The sequence below is a fragment of the Salmo trutta genome, chromosome 2, assembly GCF_901001165.1.
Source record: "Salmo trutta chromosome 2, fSalTru1.1, whole genome shotgun sequence".
NCBI lineage: Eukaryota > Metazoa > Chordata > Actinopteri > Salmoniformes > Salmonidae > Salmo > Salmo trutta.
Window position 1 is genome coordinate 25,807,230 of NC_042958.1, and position 24,396 is coordinate 25,831,625.

Sequence of the window (24,396 nt, forward strand, 5' to 3'; positions counted from 1 at the left end):
AGTGGCGCAGCAGAGTAGCTTGCCCTGACCCTCTCCAACAAGCAAGCAATCAGGCTCCTACGTCCATAGGCTACTATGTAAATGGTAAATAAACCAGGTATTGCAAGTTGCCCATGTCCAGGCAATTTAATAATGCACTTCATTACATGAGCAGCAGGGCAGGTTACCTCCTTGATTGAGGGAACAACGCTAATTGACTGATTCACTGCAAAGCCCCTGCTGACTGCAATAATGAATGGGGCTTTACTCACAGAGGGAGCTGGCCAGGCAGGCCAGGCAGGCCAGGCAGGCCGGTCCAAGTGGGGCGTACTGTTTTTGTATGTGTCTGTATTTGCCTGAGTAGGAGTAGAGGTAAGGACTGGAGCATCCAGCAGCTGCATTTACACCATGATCCTCTCATAAATCCAGTGGAGCTGCTAACTAAAACCACATGGGGCTTTTATCTATATAACTACTACTGCACCGAGCAGTATCAGGTTCCCTCGCTCGCTCGACAGGCAAAACCAACGCACTATTTAGCTTTCGTCATTGCCCCTGTGTCAGAAATCAACCAAAGAGCATGTTCATGCATTCACTACAAAAATTGGCACCGTAAAGTCCAGACAAACATGGTCAAACTTTGTTAGTGTTCAAGCTGCAGCCGGTCGGCACTCCTCTTCCATATGGTTGCCATAGATCATTTTTGTCACAATTCTGGTCCGGAAAAATTCTTGTAGTGAGTGAAAAGCTCCCCTCACCCTGACTGAGACTGAGACACCTGCCTGAGCTGGGCCCAATGTATCTGTTTAAACGTCAACAGATTGTCCAACTGACAAGCTGTTTACGTTCATCTTGGCCATAATCTAATAGAACAATGTTACATTTGTGTTTTGGAAAAATTATACAATGGCCCTGGGAATCAAACCCACTGACAGAAATATTAGGGGGGGGATTTAGATAGCTATACTTCAGCCGTTCTATATGAATGCAATAGACTGTGAGTCCTATATGGCACCCTATTCCCTACATAGTTCACTACTTTTGACTCGATCCCTATAGGCCCTCTGGTCAAAAGTAGTGCACTATATAGAAAATAGGGTGCAATTTGGAATTCAGACAGCATATGCATGCTATACAGCAGGCCCTATGCCATGAGAACTGGACAGTAGAAGTATGTACAGCAGCCTTTATGTGCAGAATGGGGTCACAGGAGTCACAGCCTGTCTGTCTGGCACCCTGCTCGTAAGAAGAAGCTGCTGCTGGTTGTATGACTCTGTAACTCAGAGCATGTTGAGGATTTTTAACAGAGGAGTCAGAACAGGATATTACTCCTCCAAGTCTCTCCCTGCCTGCCTGCCAGCTGCCTGTTTCCCAGTTCACCAGTTCACCAACAGAGAGCAGCGTGTTCTGCTTTGTATTAGAGGAGGGTTCATGTAAGCCTCTAGTGACACAACGTCACCCCTGCTGCAACCTCTCAACATTGTCCTTTTTTTGTCTTTAAGGAGAGAGAGGCTTAACCTGTTTAGGATAGGGGGCAGTATTTTCACGGCCGGATAAAACACGTACCCGATTTAATCTGGTTATTACTCCTGCCCAGAAACTAGAATATGCATATAATTATTTGATTTGGATAGAAAACACCCTAAAGTTTCTAAAACTGTTTGAATGGTGTCTGTGAGTATAACATAACTCATATGGCAGGCCAACACCTGAGAAGATTCTATATGGGAAGTGTCCTGTCTGACCATTTCTTGGCCTTCTGTAGCCTCTTTATCGAAAATAGAGGATCTCTGCTGTAACGTGACATCTAAGGCTCCCATAGGCTCTCAGAAGGCGCCAGAACGGGGAATGATAACTCTGCAGTCCCTGGGCGAAAAACAGTAGGGCTTTTGGAAAGTGGTCATTCTGAGAACAATGACACTGGTGCGCGCATGCATGTGAAGACTCCATTTTCTATTTTCAGTGTTTGAACGAAAACCCGGTTGGAATATTATCGCTATTTTACGAGAAAAATCGCATAAAAATTGATTTTAAACAGCGTTTGACATGCTTCGAAGTACGGTGCTTCGAAGTACCCTTCAGATAGTGTCTTGAACGCAAGAACAAAACGCAGCTATTTGGATATAACTATGGAGTATTTGGAACCAAAACAACATTGGGTGTTGAAGTAGAAGTCCTGGGAGTGCATTCTGGCGAAGAACAGCAAAGGTAATCCAATTTTTATTATAGTAAATCTGAGTTTGGTGAGTGCCAAACTTGGTGGGTGTCAAAAAAGCTAGCCATGATGGCCGGGCTATCTACTCAGAATATTGCAAAATGTGCTTTCACCGAAAAGCTATTTTAAAATCGGACACCGCGATTGCATAAAGGAGGTCTGTATCTATAATTCTTAAAATAATTGTTATGTTTTTTGTGAACGTTTATCGTGAGTAATTTAGTAAATTCACCGGAAGTTTTCGGTGGGTATGCTAGGTCTGAACGTCACATGCTAATGTAAAAAGCTGGTTTTTGATCAAAATATGAACTTGATTGAACAAAACACGCATGTATTGTATAACATAATGTCCTAGGAGTGTCATCTGATGAAGATCATCAAAGGTTAGTGCTGCATTTAGCTGTGGTTTTGGTTTTTGTGACATTATATGCTAGCTTGAAAAATGTGTGTGATTATTTCTGGCTGGGTACTCTACTGACATAATCTAATGTTTTGCTTTCGTTGTAAAGCTTTTTTGAAATCGGACAATGTGGTTAGATAAAGGAGAGTCTTGTCTTTAAAATGGTGTAAAATAGTCATATGTTTGAAAAATGGAAGTTTTGGGATTTTTGAGGTGTTTGTAATTCGCGCCACGCTCTATCATTGGATATTGACGAGGCGTTCCGCTAGCGGAACATCTGTCCCTTACAGGTTTAAGGAGGCTGACCTGCATGATGATATAAACAGACTTCTGAACAGTGTGAGAGAGGGATTCAACCATGATAAACATGATGAACATATTACAACCAAGATAAACATGATGAACATATTACAACCATGATAAACATGATGAACATATTATAACCAAGATAAACATGATGAACATATTACAACCATGATATAAACATGATGAACACATTACAACCATGATAAACATGATGAACATATTACAACCATGATATAAACATGATGAACACATTACAACCATGATAAACATGATGAACATATTACAACCATGATATAAACATGATGAACACATTACAACCATGATAAACATGATGAACATATTACAACCAAGATAAAAACATGATGAACATATTACAACCATGATATAAACATGATGAACATATTACAACCATGATATAAACATGATGAACATATTACAACCAAGATAAACATGATGAACATATTACAACCATGATATAAACATGATGAACATATTACAACCATGATATAAACATGATGAACATATTACAACCAAGATATAAACATGACGAACATATTACAACCATGATAAACATGATTAACATATTACAACCAAGATAAACATGATGAACATATTACAACCATGATATAAACATGACGAACATATTACAACCATGATATAAATATGACGAACATATTACAACCAAGATAAACATGATGAACATATTACAACCAAGATAAACATGATGAACATATTACAACAATGATGAACATATTACAACCATGATAAACATGATGAACATCTTACAACCAAGATAAACATGATGAACATATTACAACCATGATATAAACATGATGAACATATTACAACCAAGATAAACATGATGAACATATTACAACCATGATATAAACATGATGAACATATTACAACCATGATATAAACATGATGAACATATTACAACCAAGATAAACATGATGAACATATTACAACCATGATAAACATGATGAACATATTACAACCAAGATAAACACGATGACCATATTACAACCATGATATAAACATGATGAACATATTACAACCATGATATAAACATGATGAACATATTACAACCAAGATAAATATGATGAACATATTACAACCAAGATATAAACACGATGAACATATTACAACCATGATAAACATGATGAACATATTACAACCAAGATATAAACATGATGAACATATTACAACCATGATATAAACATGATGAACATATTACAACCAAGATATAAACATGATGAACATATTACAACCATGATATAAACATGATGAACATATTACAACCAATATATAAACATGATGAACATATTACAACCATGATATAAACATGAACATATTACAACCAAGATAAACATGATAAACATACACATTTAAACCTGTAATAGAACAACATGAGAACTTTTGCAGAAAAGTTGAGACTTAATGTTATTTACAGTGTTATAACAGAGTAATATGTTTTACATGTTGTTAAGCAGAGTTGCCATTAGAGAATAATAAAATAATTAAAACAAATGGCATTTTCTTAGGTGTACTGTACCTTTGCATTTTCAATGCATGGACAAATGGCCCATGCAGCACTGGCCTGGACATCTGGGTTTGGGTTTTTCAACAAGGACCAGAGCAGACGGACTCCATCCAGACGGTCAATGATCCTGTAGGAGAAGTGCGAAAAGAGAGAGAGAGAGAGATATAGAGCGGTAGACAGAAGATCAAGAGAGATAGACAGACAGAGAGAGAGATAAAGAAAGAGAATAGAGAGTGATATTACAGCGGGCACAGTCAGTGTGATATACTCTGAACAAAATGCAACATGTAAAGTGTTGGTCCCATGTTTCATGAGCTGAAATAAAAGATACCAGAAATCTTACATACCCACAAAAATAGTATTTCTCTCAAATTTAGTGAAGAAATTTGTTTACATCCCTGTTAGTGAGCATTTCTCCTTTGCCAAAATAATCCATCCACCTGACAGGTGTGGCATATCAAGAAGCTGATTAAACATAATGATCATAACACAGGTGCACCTTGTGCTGGGGACAATAAAAGGCCACTAAAATTATGCTGTTGCCAGAAAATGTAATGTTAATTTATCTACTATAAGAATTTGGCTCTACGTCCAACCGGCCTCACAAACGCAGACCACATGTAACCACGACAGCCCAGGACCTCCACATCTGGCTTCTTTACCTGAGGGATCGTCTGAGACCAGCCATCCGGACAGCTGATGAAACTGTGGGTTTGCACAACCAAAGAATTTCTGAACAAACTGTCAGAAACCGTCTCAGGGAAGCTCATATGCATGCTTGTCATCCTCACCAGGGTACTGACCTGACTGCAGTTCGGTGTCGTAACCGACTTCAGTGGGCAAATGCTCTCCTTCCATGGCCACTGGCACACTAGAGAAGTGTGCTCTTCACGGATTAATCCCAGTTTCAACTGTAGCGGCAGATGGCGTCGTGTGGGCGAGCGGTTTGCTGATGTCAATGTTGTGAACAGAGTGCCCCATTGGTGGCGGTGGGGTTATGGTATGGGCAGGTAGAGATACAGTGTCATGCCATTCATCCACCGCCATCACCTAATTTTTCAACATGATAATGCACAGCCCCATGTTGCAAGGATCTGTACACAATTCCTGGAAGCTGATAATGTCCCAGCTCTTGAATTGACCTGCGTACACACCAGACATGTCATCCATTGAGCATGTTTGGGATGCTCTGGATCGACAGGTACGACAGCGTGTTCCAGTTCCCGCCAATATCCAGCAACTTCGCACAGCCATTTTAGAGGAGTGGGACAACATTCCACAGGCCACAATCAACAGCCAGATCAACTCTATGCGAAGGAGACGTGTCACGCTGTTGGAGGCAAATGGTGGTCACACCAGATACTGGTTTTCTGATCCACGCCCCTACTTTTTTTTTTAAGGTATCTGTGACCAACAGATGCAAATCTGTATTTCCAGTCATGTGAAATCCATAGATTAGGGCCTTCAATTGACTGATTTCCTTATTTGAACTGTAACTCAGTAAAATCTTTGAATTTGTTGCGTGATGCGTTTATATTTTTGTTCGGTGTATATACTTTCACAGTCAAGAGGAGCATTTGAGTGCTCGTCTTTCTCAGAGCTCTGGCTGGGCCATACAGTAGTATTAGTATGTCCAGGCCCTGAATACCCATCACAGGGCAGAATCAAAGGGTTCTGCATGGGTTTTCAATGACAAACCAATCTTCACCAGCCCCATTCTGTTTCCACCACAGCTCTAAAAACTCACTCTCTGTCTGGTCTGGTAAAGTGGATCTCCATGAGAAATCACTGAGTGCCTATGTGACGGTAGGCCATAGGTTAACTTAAATCAAGGTAAAGTGAGAGGTCTATATAGATATTTATATATAGAACCAAAACAACATTATACTGTACGGTGGGTGGGTAGTCTGGGGATACCTCTTTCCAAATCAAACAGAGCCAGTAGACAGGTCTCTCTATATTTCATGGCGTCCGAGTTGAAGTTTACTTAAGCATAAGCCGTATTTCATGCTGCGTACATGACTGTAGTCAAGGCTGCAGTCAGGGTCTGGGAACCCAAAGAATTACACCACAATGTGCCCGTTGTCTGGTATAAATAACATGTAACGTTTTTCCCATGTGTGCTTCCACCAACAAGGCCGACATTGAATGCTGTCATAATTACTTAAACACTCCCTAATCATGGTATCTCCGTGACTGGCAATGAGCGAGCACTCATCAAGAGAAGTCCCCTGCGCCATCTGTCTTCCGTTTGCACATAAATCAGTCTGGGGGATCATATCGTAAGATTCCAGTCAGAGGGGCCTCCTAAATCCAGCCCAACAACAAACTAAACTTCATATCGAGCGCCAGAAAAGTTCTGTCCTCACAAGAGCAGGTATGAAACACGTTAGCATGAAGGAGACAACTGACAGTTGGATGAGGGATGGAAACAAGGAGACCACAAAGCCTTAAGGCATTTGCAAAACGTGTGTTCTTTCTTGTAAATTACAGAAAGTACTAGGAGGGATTGTAATGTGATATTTTCCCATATTTTGTCTATGATATCATTAACCACACAGTGCAATAGCTTAGAATAAAAATACGCTTATTTTCAAAAGGATTTTAAAACAAATAGGTAGGCGTAGATCATCGATTAGCTGGTTTTGAAAAGTTACAACTATGGCCAGGACTTTTTCCTGGCCATGTGGCCTGGACCAGGAAAACAAAGCTAAACAAAGCCAATAACTGACATGGATTTTGCAATGAATTTGGAGCACCACGTAGAGTTTGGAGCAGCAAAGACATACATTACCCTGTAGTCCAGTCAGTCAGTGAGTGACAATAGCAGACCTGGTCAGGTCCTTAATCTGAGAACCAGCTCTGACCAAACGTGGTCTGGAGCAGGAAACAATCAAATGTGAGCTATGTTAATTGCTCGGCAAACTACTGTACACACAGGTCCTCAAAATAATTCACCCTGCCACAAGACATACAGAAAGCACTTGTGGAAATAACGACTTTCTGTCCACAACTAAGTGTAAATGCTAAAAAAATGACAAGGCCTAAATATACATTCCATGAGAAAACATGGCCCTGAATGAATGGGTTCAGATGTAACATTCTGCCTGGGTGAATGGAGAAGTTAGGCTAGCTAGCCTAATTGCTGTTTCTTCAAAACAACAGTTCTGCAACTTTTATTGAACCACTGTGGTTATACTTATCAACACCATATTACTTATTCTTACAATGGCATTAATGGCAAGCCTAACAAAACATACTCAGACGTAAAGTTATTTGTGTCCAGTGTTAACTAAGTAAGGGTCTTGCAGTCTGTAACAGCCTTGTAATAGCAATGCGATTCAAATGGGACTATATTGTATGCAGTGTTTAGGAGGATTGAAGCCAAATAAGCAGCACATACTGTAGTTAGCAGGACTGGACTGTAGCTATGTGTTCACTGTTGATGTTTTTCCAGCCACGAGGGCTTGGATGGCTGAAGGTATGCTACTCTGACCAGTTCAGCAACATGAATGACCACAGACGTACAGTAAAACTGTGGGACGCGCCACCACAACCATATTTATCGCAGCAGGTACAATAAACAAGGCTTTTAAAACTGTCACTCCACTGAAGATGAACATTAAACCTACCTGGTGAGGATGAAAGATTAAGATCATAGCCTGACATTATCACCAGGACACCGTCTGTTATCAACATTATTAGGACCAATTACGATGATGAACGACCGTTAATGATAGAGGCTATGAATCATTTTGAAGAGCTTTAGAGATGTCAATAAATGGGTCGTAAGTCAGATATCAAATAAAGCATCACCACTGTTGATCATCTGAACGGAGTTGGTGATTTACGCCACAACATTAAATATATATATCTCTTTGACTAACGTCATATTCTCAAGCTCGGTGGCGCAGGCTCCCACAGCCTTGGTGACGTTGACCAGCAGGGCCTGGTTGGTTCCCGTCAGCAGGTTGACCAGGGGCTGGATGCCTCCACACTTCCTGATGGTGGCCCTGTTGGCAGGTTTCTGGGCCCCCTCGCCCAGCGCGCCGACCACGTTCACCAGCACCTCCTCAGGCTGGTCTGTCAGCAGACCGACCAGGGTCTCCAAGGCCTTGTAATCCTGGAACCTGGGGAAAGGCACAGAACCTGGGTCAATCAACCAATCACTTTATTCAACCAATCACTTCCATCTTTTTTATAGCCTTATATGTTATATGCAGCTTTGGACATACTGTAAGTGTAGGGGTTTCAAGAATAGGACATAATTCTGAATCCTAATCAATATCCTGTAGATGTTACAATGTGTGTGGAGCAAGTCAAAATGTCTTGGATTGGCCAGGTGACAGTGTGATAATATAGAGAATGATACATTTCAGGAATGGAGTTATATTTGGGAACGGATGTATTTTTTCAGCACAAATCACTTGACCCAGTAACAACAGGACAGTTTTCCCACGACTGCTCAAAGGCCTCTCCACACATGTACTTTGCATGACCGAGGTTCACTGTGGCTTGGACTAGTTCACTCCCTGTTTTACTGTGATTTCACTTTGTTTGCCAGAACTACCGAGTGGGTAAACGACAGTAAACATTTAAGAGGGATATAATGTGGTTGCAGAAAGCCTCAACAAACCTCTGATGTACGATTAAGTTCTATGACTGTTTTCCCTCACAGTTATGGTTGCTGGCAACACAGTCCGCAGGCTATTGTAGAAAGTGTCCAAGGTCATTTGGTTTTGGTCATGATCCACCGAAACAGATTCTTGCAAGCAAAACAGTAATGAACGGAGCGGCTGCCAAAGCAAACTTTTAGTGAATTTAGCGTAGAAAAACAATGCTATTCATACGGACACCACTGAAGTTGTATCTGCATGGTGCTCCAACAGTAGAATTTAGTGATGGGGGATATTATTTATACAGATATTACAGATATTATTTTGGACAATATTATATCGATACTTTGACTCCGGGTATGGATTTGATACTAGGTAGCGTTAGCTGGCGCTAGTCGGCTGTACACGCATCAGAACTCGGTATTTTTCATCCTATAGCTTGTTCTCCATCTTTTTTTAAATAGTGAGCACTTTTATTTCCATGACTGATCAAAACAAATGTTATCATGCTCTCTATTGTCTCTCTCCAGCAGACATATAGTGAGCAATATGTTTGGAACATCAAAGCGCAATAAAATCGCAGTGTCGAATCACAATACATATAGAATTGTCATATAGAATTGTCTCAGCCACCTGAGCCACGGCCTGTTCACCCCGCTACCATCTAGAAGGCGAAGACAGTACAGGTGCATCAAGACTGGGACCGAGAGACTGAAAACAGCTTCTATCTGCAGGCCATCAGACTGTTAAACAGTCAACACTAGCCGGGCTCCACCCAGTACTCTGCTTAGTCACTGTTACTAGCCAGCTACCACCCGGTACTCTACCCTGTACCTTAGAGACTGCTGCCCAAGAGTCAATGAACACTGGTCACTTTAATACTGTTTACATACTGTTTTACACACTTTATATGTTCAGAATGTATTCTAGTCAAGGCTCTGCACGCTGATCCTCAACACTGGAGCTCCACAGGGGTGCGTGCTCAGTCCCCTCCTGTACTCCCTGTTCACCCACGACTGCATGGCCAGGCACGACTCCAACACCATCATCAAGTTTGCAGACGACACAACAGTGGTAGGCCTGATCACAGACAACGTCGAGACAGCCTATATGGAGGAGGTCAGAGACCTGGCCGTGTGGTGCCAGAATAACAACCTATCCCTCAACGTAACCAAGACTAAGGAGATGATTGTGGACTACAGGAAAAGGAGGACCGAGCACGCCCCCATTCTCATCGACGGGGCTGTAGTGGAGCAGGTTGAGAGCTTCAAGTTCCTCGGTGTCCACATCAACAACAAACTAGAATGGTCCAAACACACCAAGACAGTTGTGAAGAGGGCACGACAAAGCCTATTCCCCCTCAGGAAACTAAAAAGATTTGGCATGGGTCCTGAGATCCTCAAAAGGTTCTACAGCTGTAACATCGAGAGCATCCTGACCAGTTGCATCACTGCCTGGTACGGCAATTGCTCGGCCTCTGACCGCAAGGCACTACAGAGGGTAGTGCGTACGGCCCAGTACATCACTGGGGCTAAGCTGCCTGCCATCCAGGACCTCTACACCAGACGGTGTCAGAGGAAGGCCCTAAAACTTGTCAAAGACCCCAGCCACCCCAGTCATAGACTGTTCTCTCTACTATCGCATGGCAAGCGGTACCGGAGTGCCAAGTCTAGGACAAAAAGGCTTCTCAACAGTTTTTACCCCCAAGCCATAAGACTCCTGAACAGGCAATCAAATGGCTACCCGGACTATTTGCATTGTGTTGATTTGATCCTATACAACTACTGCTGTACAAATCACATTTATTTATAAAGCCCTTCTTACATCAGTTGATATCTCAAAGTGCTGTACAGAAACCCAGCCTAAAACCCCCAAACAGCAAGCAATGCAGGTGTAGAAGCACGGTGGCTAGGAAAAACTCCCTAGAAAGGCCAGAACCTAGGAAGAAACCTAGAGAGGAACCAGGCTATGAGGGGTGGCCAGTCCTCTTCTGGCTGTGCCGGGTGGAGATACACACCTTATCTACTCATATACTGTCCATACTGTCTATACACACCATATATATATATATACACTGCTCAAAAAAATAAAGGGAACACTTAAACAACACAATGTATCTCCAAGTCAATCACACTTCTGTGAAATCAAACTGTCCACTTAGGAAGCAACACTGATTGACAATAAATTTCACATGCTGTTGTGCAAATGGAATAGACAACAGGTGGAAATTATAGGCAATTAGCAAGACACCCCCAATAAAGGAGTGGTTCTGCAGGTGGTGACCACAGACCACTTCTCAGTTCCTATGCTTCCTGGCTGATGTTTTGGTCACTTTTGAATGCTGGCGGTGCTTTCACTCTAGTGGTAGCATGAGACGGAGTCTACAACCCACACAAGTGGCTCAGGTAGTGCAGCTCATCCAGGATGGCACATCAATGCAAGCTGTGGCAAGAAGGTTTGCTGTGTCTGTCAGCGTAGTGTCCAAAGCATGGAGGCGCTACCAGGAGACAGGCCAGTACATCAGGAGACGTGGAGGAGGCCTTAGGAGGGCAACAACCCAGCAGCTGGACCGCTACCTCCACCTTTGTGCAAGGAGGAGCAGGAGGAGCACTGCTAGAGCCCTGCAAAATGACCTCCAGCAGGCCACAAATGTGCATGTGTCTGCTCAAACCGTCAGAAACAGACTCCATGAGGGTGGTATGAGGGCCCGACTTCCACAGGTGGGGGTTGTGCTTACAGCCCAACACCGTGCAGGACGTTTGGCATTTGCCAGAGAACACCAAGATTGGCAAATTCGCCACTGGCGCCCTGTGCTCTTCACAGATGAAAGCAGGTTCACACTGAGCACATGTGACAGACGTGACAGAGTCTGGAGACGCCGTGGAGAACGTTCTGCTGCCTGCAACATCCTCCAGCATGACTGGTTTGGCGGTGGGTCAGTCATGGTGTGGGGTGGCATTTCTTTGGGGGGCCGCACAGCCCTCCATGTGCTCGCCAGAGGTAGCCTGACTGCCATTAGGTACCGAGATGAGATCCTCAGACCCCTTGTGAGACCATATGCTGGTGCGGTTGGCCCTGGGTTCCTCCTAATGCAAGACAATGCTAGACCTCATGTGGCTGGAGTGTGTCAGCAGTTCCTGCAAGAGGAAGGCATTGATGCTGGCCCGCCCGTTCCCCAGACCTGAATCCAATTGAGCACATCTGGGACATCATGTCTCGCTCCATCCACCAACGCCACGTTGCACCACAGACTGTCCAGGAGTTGGCGGACGCTTTAGTCCAGGTCTGGGAGGAGATCCCTCAGGAGACCATCCGCCACCTCATCAGGAGCATGCCCAGGCGTTGTAGGGAGGTCATACAGGCACGTGGAGGCCACACACACTACTGAGCCTCATTTTGACTTGTTTTAAGGACATTACATCAAAGTTGGATCAGCCTGTAGTGTGGTTTTCCACTTTAATTTTGAGTGCGACTCCAAATCCAGACCTCCATGGGTTGATAAATTGGATTTCCATTGATTATTTTTGTGTGATTTTGTTGTCAGCACATTCAACTATGTAAAGAAAAAAGTATTTAATAAGATTGTTTCTTTCATTCAGATCTAGGATGTGTTATTTTAGTGTTCCCTTAATTTTTTTGAGCAGTGTATATATATATATATATATATATATATATATATATATATATAAGGGGTCTGAGGATCTATATATATATATATATATATATATATATATATATATATATATAGATCCTACCAGGAGACAGGCTATATATATATATATATATACACTGCTCAAAAAAATAACTATATATATAAAATTGCTCATCTTCATTTCTTATTTTTTTGTGTACATTTTGGATTATATGTGTATAGTCATTGGATTGCTAGACATTTCTGCATTGTTGGAGCTAGAAACATAAGCATTTCTCTGCACCTGCGATAACATCTGTAAAACTGTGTACCAGACCAATAAATGTTGATTTGATAGAATCGCAATACATATCATATCGGCTCTTAAGCATTGTGATAATATCGTATTGTGAGGTCCCTGGAAATTCCCTGACCTAGAATTCCCTTGTAATTGCACAAATAACTTTTGATAAATGGACTGCAAGTCATGCCTATTTTTGTTCAGCCAATCCCAGCTCGCGTAATAAAGATGGCAGAAGTAACACAAAGCTGGCTGAATCAGCTCCTCGTACAAACAGTAGGCTCAATACAAGTGGAAGCATCATTAAGGCCTGTCAAAAGGCACAGGGACCAAAGAGAGGCTTCTGTGTAGCAGTTTCAGGACGAATTGTGTTGCTCTTTTTCTAAACACATCTGTTACAGTAACACATTCATTCACATTCGTGGTGCAAAGAACTTGAATGCTGCCTGTCTGTCCTTTTATACCACAGACAGTTTGTTTTTAAGAAGGGGCTGTGTGTGAAAGAGTAATTTCAAGGACTACTGGAAAGGAAGAGAGCCTTGAAGACGTTCAATGGGAATCATAAAGGGCCTGGGATACTTTCAGAAGGATAAATTCTACTGCCTAACGTTGAACAGAAAAATGAACTCACTTCAAAATGAAGGAGAGTGAACTGCTGCCTGAATAGGCCTAGAGGTCGGGTGAGCAAAATTCTGTAGATAGAAACTGGAGGTAAGAAATAAGTATCATTATGATACAAAATGATGGTGTTCTGCTCATCATAGACTCTGGAAGAGAGGTAAGAGAAGGAGGACTGGACAGATAGTCAGTAATTGTAACTGAACCATACAATCTTGACCTCAAACATTATTGCGCTGGCAAATACAGTCCGAGTCTTGGCAAGGACCACTTTCCATTGCAAAGTTATTCCCTCACTTGTTTGTTACAGGGCTTAGTTTTTACACAGCTTCTGTGTGTGTGCATAACACTTCCGTATATAAGGTTCAAGGGGACACATACCAATGCACCTATAAATCTGCACAAAAAAACAGTCCAAAATGTTCCTAATGCGAGACAAGAGGTTTGAGAGGCCTTTTTATTAAGGCCTTTCATACATACAGTGGGGGGAAAAAGTATTTGATCCCCTGCTGATTTTGTACGTTTGCCCACTGACAAAGAAATGATCAGTCTATAATTTTAATGGTAGGTTTATTTGAACAGTGAGAGACAGAATAACAACAACAAAACATAAAAAACGCATGTCAAAAATGTTATAAATTGATTTGCATTTTAATGAGGGAAATAAGTATTTGACCCCTCTGCAAAACATGACTTAGTACTTGGTGGCAAAACCCTTGTTGGCAATCACAGAGGTCAGACGTTTCTTGTAGTTGGCCACCAGGTTTGCACACATCTCAGGAGGGATTTTGTCCAACTCCTCTATGCAGATCTTCTCCAAGTCATTAAGGTTTCGAGGCTGACGTTTGGCAACTCAAACCTTCAGCTCCCTCCACAGATTTTCTATGGGATTAAGGTCTGGAGACTGGCTAGGCCACTCCAGGACCTTAATGTGCTTCTTCTTGAGCCACTCCTTTGTTGCCTTGGCCATGTGTTTTGGGTCATTGTCATGCTGGAATACCCATCCACGACCCATTTTCAATGCCCTGGCTGAGGGAAGGAGGTTCTCACCCAAGATTTGACGGTACATGGCCCCGTCCATCATCCCTTTGATGCGGTGAAGTTGTCCTGTCCCCTTAGCAGAAAAACACCCCGAAAGCATAATGTTTCCACCTCCATGTTTGATGGTGGGGATGGTGTTCTTGGGGTCATAGGCAGCATTCCTCCTCCAAACACGGTGAGTTGAGTTGATGCCAAAGAGCTCCATTTTTGGTCTCATCTGACCACAACACTTTCACCCAGTTGTCCTCTGAATAATTCAGATGTTCATTGGCAAAATTCAGACGGGCATGTATATGTGCTTTCTTGAGCAGGGGGAATGGTCTTGTAGCCCATTCCAGCCTTGTTTAGGTCTACAATCCTGTCCCTGACATCCTTGGAGAGCTCTTTGGTCTTGGCCATGGTGGAGAGTTTGGAATCTGATTGATTGATTGCTTCTGTGGACAGGTGTCTTTTATACAGGTAACAAGCTGAGATGAGGAGCACTCCCTTTAAGAGTGTGCTCCTAATCTCAGCTCGTTACCTGTATAAAAGACACCAGGGAGCCAGAAATCATTCTGATTGAGAGGGGGTCAAATACTTATTTCCCCCATTAAAATGCAAATCAATTTATAGCATTTTTAATATGCGTTTTTCTGGATTTTTTTGTTGTTATTCTGTCTCTCACTGTTCAAATAAACCTACCATTAAAATTATAGACTGATCATTTCTTTGTCAGTGGGCAAACGTACAAAATCAGCAGGGGATCAAATACTTTCCCCCCCACTGTATACTGACATACTGTATTAAAGTCACTTTTTCACTTTTTCCTCCAGTCATGTTCAGACTATAGGCTATAGGCTCCATATTGCAGGTCTTAGGAAAATGTCAATCTCTCGGAATTTAGCCGATGTAGACCTTTAAAACAAACACACTTAAGTTATGAAGATGATTTTTTTTTTGCCATCAATGATCTCTTATGTTGATGCATCATTAATCAGGAAAATAGCTAACACATGCGTCTTCTTCTGGGCTTTAGTGGAGGTCTCCCTCTCGCTCCACATCTCTCAGGCCTGCATCCCACACATCCCTACTGTACAGTACAGCCATGCCATGTTAAAGATCACTCACAGGAAAGCACACTGTCTGCTATTGGCCACAAGGGCTGTTTGAGTTGTTCATTTACTACTTGGGAATACAAAAAAAGCTCAACTCCCTCTCATTACTGTTTCTGTCAAATATATTCGAAAACGATTTTCGTCTCGAAACACCACTCAGCCCATGATTGATTCTGAAATGAACACAACGGCCCTTAACAACTCTCAACAAAAAACTCTATTACTGTTTGCAGCCGTTCCTTTTTGACAGTAATGGCTTGGTCATGTGATTCCAAACCTGCGTCTTGACATTTTTACATGTTATTCAAATAACCCTGGGAGAGTAAAAAAAAAAAAATGTTTTAAAAATGATCCACTCGCAAATGTAAGTGTGGATTAAAACAGTCAGTGCTCTACTCTTCATAATACTGGTTTTGTCTCCGGCCTTCCTGGAGAACCCACTGCCAAATTTCTACCTTTATTCACACCAACCGCCCGAGCCGTCCAAAAAACTAAACACAAACACTACACAGGAAGGTAACCGTTCAATGAAACATTGTAGTGGGTGATACGGCCCTTTGGGTCGCTCTCTCTCACTGACTGGATTCCTTAGTTATTTATCACATTCCCCTAAATGAGTGTGAGGGTTTGATGCTTGCCAATGAAGTGTCAACCAATTGCGGTTTTACATGTGATTATCAGTATCATTATTTATTATTATTATTATTATTATTATGGACCATTTTTGCATAGCAACAGTGTTATGAGTAAGTACGCTGAGACAAGCGGCCTGTAATGGGAGCAAGTGCACAAGGTGCCACATTACTCATTGCCACTGTAGTTCATTTGTTTTATCGCCGTGCCAGGCTGAACTCTAAAGGCTCCCAATCTCTGCCATTTTTGTGTTATTTTATATGCATCAGAACTGGACTCAATATGATTCTTGTTAAGTAGCCAGAGGACTGAAAGGCAGTCTGAAAGGTTCACTTTGTTTCTTGAACTCTCTCCTGTATGAATTCTTTAGTCTTTATAACTAAATATGTTGTCATCCAACACTCCTCGTTCTATGCAAACAGAACATATGCTTTTGTTTATGACAATAACCACTGGTCTGGTTGTCCATCATGAACTTGGCACCAGAGATAGTAATCTATATCCACCTGTTTTAAAGAGAGCGCTATTGGCATGCTTCTATAATGGGATCATTGCTTAATTGACTGTGGCAACAGGCACTTTCTTCCAGTTGGGAAGACTTAACTTAGACTCTAAATGTAGGATATCATTCTGTCAGTTATGAAATATGAAGTGGAGAGAGACCGGTGTGAGTGCTACTGGGACATTTTACTATTATTTTTTAAATTCCTCTGCAATTTTCAGTCCTACAGAATTTTTGAGTCAGATGCTAGACATTTCCACATTATCTTAATTCATCATATAAAACCATATAAAACTCCAAAAGCCTCTTTTATCGTAAAAACGTATTAAAAAGAGCCACAGCCTTATCAGTTTGTTGGCTACGTTTCTGAAAATAAGCCTTGAATTTATTAAGAGGTTACTGTGGTATAAATTAATGCATATGGCTTGCATTGTCCACTGAGTCACTGGGACAAATAAAAGAAATACAGCAACAACAAAACAAGTCATGGGAGTACCTTTAGCAAACATTGAGAGATGCCAGGGCACGATATTCAGGCATTATTTATTTTTGAGGGAAAATTACTGATTTAAAAAATCATCCCATGCGAAATAAAGCCAGCCAGGAAAGATTCCAGAAAGTGTGACTGTTGAAGAGAACTAAATGACAATGAAATAAACGTGGGTATGCCGTAACATGACAAATGATTTAAGAGTCTGTCAGCTTACATTTCCAACATTATGGAGGAGTCATTTTCTAGGCAGCTTTCTCTCAGTCCGCTTGCCCATGTTCATTACTAATGGGAGAAGAACTGCTTTAGACTAACCATAGGGTGTCTATAAAATCAACTCTTTACTTCATCTTTTGTTAACAGTAGAAAAGCGCACATTCCTCCTGCTAACCGTCACATAAAAGATCAGAGATAATAGAATCTGTGTATCTGCAAAACTTAACATTCACTTAACAATCACTTCAGCCAGACACAACGTAAAGGATGAGATGTGACAACTTTTGGGAGTGGAAAAAGTGAGACTCACATATGAACAAATGAGAGGTCTCGTAAAAACGGCACGTGATTGCAGCATATCGACCTCATCCCAACCGCTGCCACTAGGATTTCCATTGGAACGTACTGTAGACCCATCTCACCATACTTTAAAGTTAGCTCTCTAAATTCCCATCAGACTCATGACACTAAGTTTGCAAACATATTATCTGAGTATTGCGAGCACCTATGGCTGCCCACTCAATACATGCCAAGTGGACATCAGTCAAAACAAAAATGCACTTCTGTGTGGGTAAGTCAGGGCCAGGCTAATTTTATAGGCTACCAGTAATTACACCAACCTACCAATGACATAAGACATGCCCCACTCTAAAGTACTCCGCCCCCTCACCCCCCACTACAGTAAATATGGGATCACGACCAGCAACACACAGTTTACCTCTGGTGCTGGTCAGGCTCCAGTCTGAGTGGGGCTGTAGTGATAATGAGGGTTAATAATAATGGGAAGGAGAGAAGGAGGGAGGGATGCCTGGATGGAGGGAGAGTGAGGGGTAACGTTACTTAGCCACGTTCTCCATGCTGATGGAGCACTTCCAGATGGCCCCGGTGGTGGCAGCCAGGAGCTGCTTGTTGTCTGCCTGGCTCAGCAGAGTCACCAGGGGATGCAGGCCCTCACACTGACGCACCAGGTCACGGGTACGCTTGTCCTCTGCACACTGAGACAGACAGACAAACATTCCTAGACGTATTTTGGGACGCTTCTTGCCCTAATGCTTATACATTGTCCACATTCCCAGCCTCAATTTATTCTTGTTTAATTATGATGGACTGAAAACATTCTTAACATGAGTCATAACCATGGTTACCTTGAAGATGGCACTGGCGCAGTGCATCTGTAGCTCGTGGTTGTCACAGTTGAGGTTTTTCACCAAGTCCTCGATCATACCCTCCGTCTGGATGGCAATCCTGTAACTTCTCTGGAAATGAATGTTCAGAGAAAACACATAGGCAGTCAATGACAGTGTTTTGGTTTGCAATGATGAATCACTAGGCGGTCCTCTTCAGGGTGGCACTCCATACCTTAATCTGCTACACATGCTGCCCACTAAACCATAGGTATACCCAAAATGGCACCCTATTCCCTATACAGGGCACTTCTTTTGGCCAGCGGCTCATAGTGAGCCCCTCACCTCAGAGGCACACTCCTGCAGGGTTCCCACGACAGGGATCAGCATGTTCTCGTGGGGAGATTTGAGCAGGCGAGCCAGCAGAGGGATGCCCCCGGCCTTGCGGATGGCCTCTTTGTTCCTGGTGCTCTTACTGCAGCTCCAGAGGGCCAGGGCCCCGCAGCGAGCCACCTCCACGTCCTTCTCCTGCTCCTCTGTCAGGGCCGCCGAGTCAGGCACGCAGTCTAGTAACTCCACCTGGGAACACACACACACACACAGACAACACACACTCAACGATCCAGTGTGCATCAAAGAAAATATATATCAGACATTGTGAGAGTGAATGTGAAAACCACAGGAAATGCTGTTATGATAGCTGTGGTTTCCATTGACGCAATCTATTAAATGAGATTAGCAAAGTTGTTGGCCATGATTAAGTGAATAATTAAATCATATTATTATGTGGGCTGACAGAATAAAAAAACAGAGATTCAGAATGTGGAAAAAGAGCAGGTCTGCGTGTTGATGTTACAGTGTTGAAATCCCAGAGTGACCCTTTATGACCGTCAGTCTGTGTGTCAGAGCTGTGTTAAAGCCATAGTTCCTGCACGGCCACTGAGACAGAGCAGGCAAAGCTATTACACATGTTATGCAGTTCAAAGGTGGTCTCAGTCTGTAGTTCAGCGTGAAATTAATCTCTCCACTGCAATGACTGAATGAGCACATCCGATTTGGTGCTTGAGGATAAATATACAAGGCCCACAGGCTTTAATCACAGGTCGCTCTGTCAATAAACATCAACTCAGATCCAAGGATGTCAAAGGACATTCTATCCGTTTCCCCCCCAATGACTTTGATGTTTTGTAACATAAAACTAGGGGAAAGGTGGGTGAGGGTGGCATGTATCAGGGATCCCAGTGTATGGAAACTGGAGGTACTTAGAAGAGCCAGTGCTGTGAAGAGCTGTGTGTTGCTGTGCTGGGCTGTGTTCTGTAGAGGGGAGCCATGATTTGACTATATTGGACTATATTGTCTAAGTTTCTGCTTTGCTATAGCATGTGACTCCAAATAGGCTCTGTAGTGGGTCAGTTAGAGGGTGCTGCTGGGAACATCAGCAGGACTGTGGGTTCATTTCCCGCACGGGTTACATTCCCATATATTTATGTGTCACTGTCAATGTTTTGGATCAAAGCGTCTGTCTAAATGACATTAGTATTATGTTCCCTTGTGCAAGACTATGCGCTGCTGTGCTACAGTACAGTGCAGTATATATCTTCCCACTAGACTCACCAGTCTCTTGATCCCTCCGTGCTGTCTGACTGTCCTCCTGGCCCGTCTGAACTTGGCCACGTTGGCGATGGTCTCTGCGGCCAGGTATTTTAGGTCCTTGTCTGGGGAGTCCAAGATCTTCACCATGGTCTGCAGGCCACCCAGGTCAGCGATGGCCCGGCGGATCTGAGAGTTACGGCTGATCTCCTTCAGAATCTTCAGAGAGCCAATCTAAATCATGCACGAAGACGGTAAGTCCACAAAGTACATCTCGCTAAATCTCCTTAGCAAGTAAAAAACGTTGGCTTGTATGAAGAAAAACTGCAAAGCCAACGTCAACAACATGGGCTAAACATCCGTCAACAAGAGCACAAGTAAACAGGATTAGGTAAACCCCCAAAACGTGACCCCTAAATATAGACAGCCGTTTCTAAAGAGTTTCAATATAAAGGCATGCTGTATAAAAAGCGCCCACACATCTCATTAGGTCTATTGGAGTCTAATTGCTACCCGGTGTCTTTAAAGGGCCCCCAGTCAGTACTCTGGGTATCTGAAACACTAGGCTGGCACACACAGCACAGGGGCAGCTCTGTTTCCCCCCAAGGGCATCCAGGTCCGCTTGGCAGGGAGCAGGGACTGGGAGGGCTACTCACTTTGCATTTGATTTCTTCTGTATCCAGCAAGTTAATGAGGACTTCAAGGCCACCTACATCCCGGATGGCCAGTTGGCACGTCTCCTGGGCTAAATTAAAGTCCCTCATGGAGCACAGAGCAATCACAGTGGCCGTCTGGTTGCCTCCCTGAAATAAGAATGAAAACACGGCACCAATGAATAAATGAATAAAACGGCAGAGAAAATAATTAAAGAGACGTTTAGAAACACGAGGACACAGTGTCTCCCCTCCTTCCCTCTACTGATATCTCTCTTTAACCATGCCTGCTCGGGTTATTTTGTGACAGTTAAACACCGGTGGAGAGAAATGATTTGATATGGAATGGCACTGACTCGGACTACTAAGATGCCTGTGGCCAGAAACCATAGACAATGACCTAAGTTAAAGATAAAAGAGAAAAATTTGCATTGAAATGTTGATTGAACATAATGAGTAAGCATTTCAAAAGACTCTCTGTTATGACAGTTGCTATACACACACAAAATAACTCAAAGCTTGTTTCTACCCAATTAGCTACTTAGTAACTACTACTAAGCAAACAAGTGGTTTGGGAGTAAAAAAAATATATCTTTCACTTCAAGTGCCTCAATATATAGGAAGAGGATATTGAGCCAATTTGGGTTTATTGCTTCTTAAGTGTAACACAATGTAAAGATGTAAAACAGGTGACTGGGGTCATTCTCTGACCTATATAATGATAGGTGATTGGGCTGACAGTGTTGGACACATAACCAAACAATTTAGTTGAGATTGAGTGTGGCATTACATGCATAAAGAAGGAAGTTGGCAGAAGGTAGATACAACAATTGCAATTCTCAGATACTTAGTCTGTATTGTGTCTTCTTCCTGCAGTGTACCTTCTGTTGATGTGAAATATACTGAATAAAATACAAACGCAACATGTAAAATGTTGATCAGATGTTTCATTAGCTGATCACAGAAATGTTCCATACACACAAAAAGCTTATTTCTCCAAAATGTTGTGTACTCATTTGTTTACATCCTTGTTAGTGAGCATTTCTCCTTTGCCAAGATAATCCATCCACCTGATAGGTGTGGCATATCAATCAGCTGATTAAACAGCATGATCATTACACAGTTGCACCTTGTGCTGGGGACAATAAAAGGCCACTCTGAAATGTTTTGTCACACAACACAATGCCACAGATGTCTCAAGTTTTGAGAGGGTGTGCAATTGCCATGGTGACTTGTAGGAATGTCCACCAGAGCTGTTGCCAGAGAATTTAATTGTCATTTCTCTATTATAAGCTGCATCCAACGTTGTTTTAGAGAATTGCACAACCAGCCTCACAACCGCAGACCACGTGTAACCGTGCCAGCCCAGGACCTCCACATCCGGCTTCTTCACCTGCGGGATCATCTGAGACCAGCCACCCGGACAGCTGATGAAACTGAGGAGTATTTCTGTCTGTAATAAAGCCATTTTGTGGAGAAAAACTCATTCTGATTGGCTGGGCCTGGCTCCCAAGTGGGTGGGCCTACGGCTGCACCCTTGCCCAGTCGTGTGAAATCCATAGATCAGGGCATAATGAATTTATTTCAATTGACTGATTTCCTTATATGAACTGTAACTCAGTAAAATTGTTGCATGTCGCATTTATATTTTTGTTCAGTATAGTTTAGACAGAACAAAACCTAATTCCAGATTGAAACAACAGTTCCTCGCAGTAGGTAGAAAATACAGCAGTAAACTGGATGTGTTACACGACTTTGAAATGTGACATGGCATCCTAAAGTCAAAATCTCCTGGCAAGTGAACAATCCAAATCTTATTGTTTATTTTTTTTCTTTCTGTTCTTCTTTTAAATTAACCACAGACAGACGTGGAGATCAGTGAGTTCTTAGGGCACTACTGCAAGCTGCTTTATTAGTTGCACACTTCACAAACATCTCCGACTCAGGACCATCCCAGACAGATTACTCTACCCACGCAAAGGAGACTCAAATCTCTTATGTAATGAACGTACTAACGTGAGATAGAAGAGCTATTTAAAGGGAAAAAAACGACAATGGATAACAGTATGTTCTACGCAGTTCATGTTATGGGAGTACAGTTAAATCGCTGTATCTGGGTGAACCGTGATATGAAAGAGTTCCCAAAAAGAGGCAGCCTGAAACACTGTTGTGAGTGGGATAATGGACACATGTGTTCCCCATATTATGACGTTGGCCTAAATGTGAACCTTTTGTCTATTAACAGCAGTGGATCTACTGCTTATATAGTCTCCACCACCCCTTCCCACTCTTCAAAGGATTCAGTGGGGCTAGGATCATACCTTGTAAAAACAAAACGCTATGTTTAGAACTGATACCAGAGAGAAAATATCATATGCTTCCAGTTGTGTTAGCTTTGGTTTAGAAGTATTGTAGACATTCTTTAAAACATTGACAACATCTGACAATCTGTTAAGATGGATGTCTCTGACTCTCATCCAGCTAGCATGATAGGGGCAGATGTGCAGGCAGAGGGGGCAGATAGCCTACAACTCAACAACTGTCTGTCAAATGGCACACTATTCCCTATAAAGTACACTACCCTATGGGCATTGGTCAAAAGTAGTGCACTATAAAGAGAATAGGGTACTATTTGGGAAGCGACCTCTGTCTGCATCGAAAGACTACAGCTTATGAAAGACACATGAATAAACTGTAAACATAACCAATGACTAGGGTTTACATAACATGATGAGGACATTTTTCTACAGTATTTATGTGACTTTGGGGCATTTGTGATTCGCCACAGAAAATAAACAATACTTCATAGATTTACACTTGTCACAATAGGGGGGATAACAGGGAAGACTGCAGAGGTTAGGCTGCTATGTGTTTTGTTTATAGTAGTTTAAACCCAGGTGAACACGTCTGCTCCAAAACTGGGGAGGGACTCACTGCTCAATACATTTCACTACCAGCAGGATTTGGCAATAAGAATAGAGATGACTAAATGTCCTCATAAATTATATCCAGAGGAAAAATATCTTTAAATATTTCACATTACAAAGTAGGGAAAGAATGAAGGGAATTCAGTATTCATAAATACAGTATACTGTCATGAATGCAGTCAATTACCAATATTAACGCAGCAAAAAAAAGAAACGCCCTCTCATTGTCAACTGCATTTATTTTCAGCAAACTTAACATGTGTAAATATTTGTATGAACACAAGATTCCACAACTGAGACATAAACTGAACATGTTCCACAGATGTGACTAACAGAAATTGAATAATGTGTCCCTGAACAAAGGGGGAGTCAAAATCAAAAGTAACAGTCAGTATCTGGTGTGGCCACCAGCTGCATTATGTACTGCAGTGCATCTCCTCCTCATGGACTGCAACAGATCTCACATTTCTTGCTGTGAGATGTTACCCCACTCTTCCAGCAAGGCACCTGCAAGTTC

The 24,396-nt window shown here is 42.3% G+C and overlaps 1 protein-coding gene across 3 annotated transcripts in view; it reads right to left on the reverse strand.

Annotated features, from left to right (window-relative positions):
* The window catches only part of odad2 (outer dynein arm docking complex subunit 2), a 74,320-nt gene that overhangs the window by 19,916 nt on the left and 30,008 nt on the right, over positions 1-24,396 (reverse strand). For all 3 annotated transcript variants that reach the window (XM_029699381.1, XM_029699389.1, XM_029699397.1), the window contains 7 exons: positions 20,956-21,102; positions 20,324-20,533; positions 19,055-19,288; positions 18,731-18,841; positions 18,426-18,580; positions 8,331-8,573; positions 4,456-4,570 (listed from right to left, as the gene is read on the reverse strand). In XM_029699381.1, coding sequence (XP_029555241.1) covers positions 4,456-4,570; positions 8,331-8,573; positions 18,426-18,580; positions 18,731-18,841; positions 19,055-19,288; positions 20,324-20,533; positions 20,956-21,102 — 1,215 coding nt within the window. The remainder of the gene's footprint in view (positions 1-4,455; positions 4,571-8,330; positions 8,574-18,425; positions 18,581-18,730; positions 18,842-19,054; positions 19,289-20,323; positions 20,534-20,955; positions 21,103-24,396) is intronic.